At 36.6% G+C, this 6,047-nt stretch overlaps 1 protein-coding gene across 1 annotated transcript in view; it reads right to left on the minus strand.

Annotated features, from left to right (window-relative positions):
• Positions 1 to 6,047, minus strand: part of LOC107701683 (spermatogenesis-associated protein 13-like) — a 32,655-nt gene that overhangs the window by 5,332 nt on the left and 21,276 nt on the right. The window contains exons 8-13 of the mRNA XM_016503750.1: positions 5,150 to 5,335; positions 3,794 to 3,973; positions 3,475 to 3,707; positions 2,162 to 2,291; positions 1,488 to 1,860; positions 1,314 to 1,388 (exon numbers count right to left, since the gene is read on the minus strand). Of these exons, the coding sequence (XP_016359236.1) occupies positions 1,314 to 1,388; positions 1,488 to 1,860; positions 2,162 to 2,291; positions 3,475 to 3,707; positions 3,794 to 3,973; positions 5,150 to 5,335 (1,177 nt within the window). The remainder of the gene's footprint in view (positions 1 to 1,313; positions 1,389 to 1,487; positions 1,861 to 2,161; positions 2,292 to 3,474; positions 3,708 to 3,793; positions 3,974 to 5,149; positions 5,336 to 6,047) is intronic.

The following is a 6,047-nucleotide window of genomic DNA, read 5'->3' on the forward strand; positions in this document are numbered from 1 at the left end:
GAAAATGTGCTTGGAAAAAAATATGATCAGAATATCAACTTGCATAATAATTATGCATGCACTGTATTTTTCCTCTTCTGCTGTCGAGGTAATGCAAGAAATGTTGTGATTGGTTGTCAAGGCAGCCAATCAGAATTTAGCAGCCTCGGTCTCTGATTGGCTGGAATTATGGCATATTGTAACGCTGGGTTGTGTTGAGCACGCGAGCTGTTGGTATTTAGCGAGCACTGAGGGGGGCATCAGGTGAGCAAGCTAGTGAAACGTTGCACGCGCAAAAGAGAAGGTCTGCACACATCCAAAAACGTATTTTAAATGCAAAATTGATTTCCGTGCGCTTGAAAGACTTTTTTCTTTGCGAAACGAACATTTTCTCCACAAAACTCAGATCGCGCACGTGCAAAATGCACTTTTGTGCGCTCAAAATATGATCTTTCGCGCGCAGAATTGTGGCAGAAATGTAAGCCCATATGCCTGGGGCCATGGACAAGATTGTCACTGAATGAACGAAAACTAAAAGAAAATACATTTTTGTGACAACCAACTGAAATAAGATAAAAAATGTCCACAAATTTAGTTTTTGATATATGGTACATTATAAAACCTAAAACCTTTATGACCTGCCTGTATTAAAGATGAAAACGCCTTTAGAAATCAATTATACTTAATGCTTTACGCTTTCTAATCTTAATTTAACATCAATAATTAACATTAAACATTTTTTAATTATACCAGTTAGCTCATTATCTTTGGAAACCCTAAATATTAAAACTAAAATAAAATCTAAAGAAAACTAAAACAACAAAACAAACAAACCTAAAATGAAAAACTAACAATAACTAAACTAAATTGAGAAGACAAATTAAAATAAAAATACAATCAAAAAAAAGAAAAGAAAATATCACCAAAGAGACTTTGACCCGGTGTCGTTATTGTTAATAAAAAAAATGTAATTAAAACGTAATGAAAAACTGTCCAAAACCAAAATAAAAATGTCCAAACATGAATTTGTAGTTTTGGAAATATGGTTTATCTCACCTGTATTAAACATGAAAATGTCTATAGATAAATATTTTTAAATAAATCTTTTAAATCTAAAATAAAAACCTAAAATAACAACTAAATAAATTGGAATTAGAAAATAAACTAAAACTACAACTACAGAATAAAAACTAAACTCAATTGGAAAAGACACTTTAGAACTGAAATAAAATGAAAAATAAACATGAAAAAAAAATAGAAATATATAATAGAACTATTATAACCCTGCTTTGACCTCAGTTCCAATAATGGCACAAGACAACAAAGATACATACTTTTAATTTTTCCTTGTTTAGATTTCCTGGCATTGTGAACGGCTTGCTTCCTTTGGGCCTCAGTAATCTCTATCCCTGAAAAGCAATGAAAATAATGAACTTTATTATTTGAATTCATGGCATGAACATTTCATACCAGAAGAGAACACATATTCCTTCAGCTGTGAGACTCACCCATCTCTTGGTCTTCCTGTACTCGTCTGCGCTCTCGAGCAAACGCTTGCAGCCATCGCTGCTTGTCCTGGCTCTTTTTGCAGCACAGCACACACAGCACATTCAGGTTCTCTGCATGCCGTAGGAGAAACGCGTTCTTCAGGAGGCCCAGCTCAGCGTGCCGTCCATCAGGCAGGTCGATTGGCTCGAGTAGGTCAGTGTCCATACGGCCACGGTAGTGTAGCAGGTCTCGCCGCAGGACGTCTTTCTTACAGAACACCAGCTGGTGGTCAAACAGGAAGTAGCTGCGTTGCTGCGTCTTACCGGGCCGCACTATCCGCGTTAACTCGCCGGAGTGGATGAGCTCGGAGCTTCGCGTTAACACATCTTCACCCTAAAGGAAATTTTTTTTTTCCATCATTTTTGCAAGATTTGAAACCTGAAATTGTTGTTCTGTAGTACACAAAGCCTCATCTAGCCCTGTGAATGACCCAGCGCATTAACAAATAAGTAATCTAATAAAGAGATCAACATGGTATCCAATTAATATCTTATTGCATTAGACATGCACACGTCTGCGAATTAATCAAATTTCTTGATACGAAAACTTCAGAGAGGCTGTGGCTGCTTCCTGAAATTTTCTGAAAAAATGTTTAATGCTGAAAACAGTGGAAATATGTGGAAATATTACTGACCGCCCAGTGCAGGATGGCCACCTGCCAGTGAGCAATGGTGTCGATGCTCTCAAGTCGTCTTTTCCTTTCATTTATCAGACTTGCCACATTCTTCATTGCTTTATGTGCAGCACACACCCCTGCGTAGTCACTGAGGAGAAAAACATTACTTTATTATGATCCTTTTGATAACAAAAAAATAAATAAATATGTACAACAAGTTTGGGGTGAGTACATATTTTTTTTGAAAGGATTTAATACTTTTAGGGTCCGTTCACAAAGAACGTGTCTTTGCATCAAAAAACGCGAGGCACAGTGCTCAGTAATGGTTTTTTTAAAAAGCACAGCTCAGAATGCCTCCTACACTATGTTGCAGTCAAATAAAACAGTTGCCATGCCAACTTGCTACTGTAAACAAAAGCTGGCAACGCTTGCCCCGCCTCTGGGGTCTTCTGATTGGTCTAATGTTTTAGAACTGACATTGATAAGCGGCGATATGTGTAAAAGTTGAAATTCTTTGAACTTTTCTTCTTTTAACGCTCAAGTGTGAGACACTGCAAAAGAAGCGAGACACGAGCTCAATGGTCATACATATCCGTCTAGCACAGGGGAGGGCAAACTTGGCCCTTCCAGGTCACTTTCCTTCAGAGTTTAGCTCCAACTCTAATCAAACACACCTGAACCAGCTAATCATTGTCTTCAAGACTACTAGAAAGCTACAGGCAGGTGAGTTTTATCAGGGTTGGATCAAATCTCTGCAGGAAAGTGGCCTGGAAGGGCCAAGTTTGCCCATCACTGGTCTAGCGCATGTTTACGTAGAAAAACAAAGGAAAAGTAGCGCACTGGAGTGAAAAAACACGTCCTGTGTGAACGGCCCCTTATTTAGCAAGGACACAATAATCAAAAGTGACAATAAAGGAAACAAATGCTGTTCTTTTGAACTTTCTATTCAGTAAAGAATCATTAAAAATATTACAGTTTCAACAAAAAAATATTAAGCAGCACAGCTGTTTTAAACATTGATAATAAGAAATGTTTCTTGAGCACCAGATCATCATATTAGAATGATCTCTGAAGGATCATGTGACACTGTGAGACTGGAGTAATGATGCTGAAAATTCAGCTTTGCCATCACAGGAATAAATTACTAATATATATACTAATAAATATAAATATACTAATATACACTAAAATATTACTGTTTTTTTTTATTATCAATATTACTTTTTTATTTAAATCAAATAAATGCAGCTTTAGTGAGCATAAGAGATATAGGAGAGAAAAAAATTCTATCAACCCCAAACTAGTGTAATGTATATAAGAGAATGAGCTACCTGTGGTCTTTGGGTGTGTATTTCAAAAGCTCTCCCAGCTGAAGAGGGTATTTACAAATCTTCTGTACAGGTGTGAGTAGGAAGCCAGCAATGGAGATATCGATCATCTGCTGTAAGAGACGACAGGCTTCGAAGAAGTGTTTATATCTGCTTTGTTTCATCAATCGCTGCAATTCAGTGCATGCCACCGGATGTGTGTTACAGTATTCTGAATATATGGAGAAACCGTCCTCCTGAGAGGGAGAAAAAGATATAAAGGAATATGAGCAATTTGTGAGGAAAACTTTCATTCCAACGGTTCTTGTGCGTGTGAAGGTACCTGTTGAAGGAAGCAGGAGCCAATCTCACTGAGATGAGGGTTTTCAGTGTTGTATTTCTTTTCTAGGTCCTTGAGAAACGTTCTCTGGAACCTATAGATGTCCTCAATGTTGCTGAAGATTGTTTTTAGCTGTGCATCAGTAAACATGCCAGGGTGCTTTCTACACTGACGGATATATCCCTACAACAACAAATAATTTTGGATTGAAACAACTAATTTAACACAGTTTCATTTAGACATTTTTGCATTCCTTTGGAAAGTTTTCCTTCACTGAAAAATATTTTTATGCACTTGACCAGCAGAGGTCATCAATGAGACTATTGGATAAACACTTCTGACTGATAAATCTGACTGATAAACCGTAATAAATTTGAGCTAAGAAATATTTACCACCTCTTTCTTAACTCATTTTTTGATAAGATTTCCAAAGGTTAAGATGCTTTTCACACAAACTTGTAAAATACAACTATTTATTTCCATTGTACTTAACTTGTGAAAAAATTATTCAAAGTGGTGAAGTCCTGTGACCACACGTTAGCATACTGCTGTTTTGATATTCACCACTGCATGAATATCTAAAACAGCATTTAGTTTCAAATACCTAAAATAATGACAATAATCATCATCATCACTATCATACTACTCAGCACAGAGTATATAAACTACCATTCAAAAGTTTTTGAGAGAAGTCTATGCTCGGCAAGACTGCATTTGATCAATATACAGTAAAAACAGTAATATTGTGAAATAATATAAAAATTTAAAATACATTTTTTTAATCTATATTTAAAATGTAATTTATTCCTGTGATGACAGCTGAATTTTCAGCATCATTACTCCAGTCTTCAGTGTCACATGATCCTTCAGAAATCATTCTAATATGCTGATTTGCTGCTCAAGAAACACTTCTTATTATTATCAATTTTGAAAACAGTTGTGCTGTTTAATATTTTTGTGGAAAGAATGATGCATTATTTTCTCTGATGAATAGAAAGTTCAAAAATCACAACATGTATTTGCAATAGAAACCTTTTGTAACTTAAAAATTAAAATCTGACCCAAACTTTTGAACAGTTGTGTGCAGTGTAGTATACTAGTATTCCTGTATGCCACTAGGGTGAACTACTCTGAGCACTACAACTATTTTCTGATAGATAATATTGTTATCTTGAAAGAAGGCAAATGTGTTTCAATTTTGATCTCATATTTAAAATGACAGGCATAGGAGATTGATTACCACTCAGGATAAATTGAAGATAAGGGTTCCTTTATGATAGATAACATACACAGACCACAAAACAAACCGATTAAACTAAAGCAGAAGGTAAACATGAAACAGCTGGGATGGAGGCTCACCTCACAGATATCTTTGAGATGTTTGATGTAAACGCGCTCTGTGTCCATGATCTCTTTGACCACATTGGCTCTCATCTGCTGTCTGTGCTGCGAGTTTTGTTTATGTGCATCTGATGGGACGGATTCCTCTGCATCCGGTGCGATTTCCACACCATCACTGCTGGAATCCTCCTGATTCACCCGAACCTTGACAACAACATATCATTATGATTAATTCCAGAGGATCAAACTGAGGGGAACCATGATTAGGCACAATTTTAAGACAACAATCAATTGTGATTGAGACAACTGGTTAATCCACTTCTACAGGAAGTCTTGATCAAATCACCTAAAGGCTCTTTGTGTCCGACTGACTCATCTTGTTGGATCTTAAAAGAGCCATAGATTGACAATGAGATGCATTAATCTATAGCACAGAACTATTAAAGGGGTCATATGATGCGATTTCAAGTTTTCCTTTCTGTTTGTAGTGTTACAAGCTGATTGTGCATAGATAAGATCCCTGAAGTTGCAAAGACTAAAGTCACAAACCCAAAGAGATATTCTTTATCAAATGTGGGAATAAATGTGCCCAAATGTGCACGCAAAGAAAGAAGGCGTGGTTTCAGTAACCGCAGTTAGTGTTTAGTGTTCATGTCAGGGAGACGCTGTGTGTTTCTAGGCGAAAGCAAAAGCACTTTATTTGGCCTTCCGAAAGTAGATGCATTTAGGAATCTTTAAGATCACTTACAACAGAACAGCAATGCATTTTATGGACGACCGTTTCGTGAACCTAGGAGAGGAGGTAATTCTGACTTTGCTATGACAATCTGGCGCTTCTGAATCAGCTACTGTTTTGTTATTAGTTTAAGTATTTGCTATTGACTGTTCAAATGCGGAGTTTTGCGCATCGTGTGTG

Source organism: Sinocyclocheilus anshuiensis, unplaced genomic scaffold (genome assembly GCF_001515605.1).
Source record: "Sinocyclocheilus anshuiensis isolate Anshui unplaced genomic scaffold, SAMN03320099.WGS_v1.1 scaffold1626, whole genome shotgun sequence".
Taxonomy (NCBI): domain Eukaryota; kingdom Metazoa; phylum Chordata; class Actinopteri; order Cypriniformes; family Cyprinidae; genus Sinocyclocheilus; species Sinocyclocheilus anshuiensis.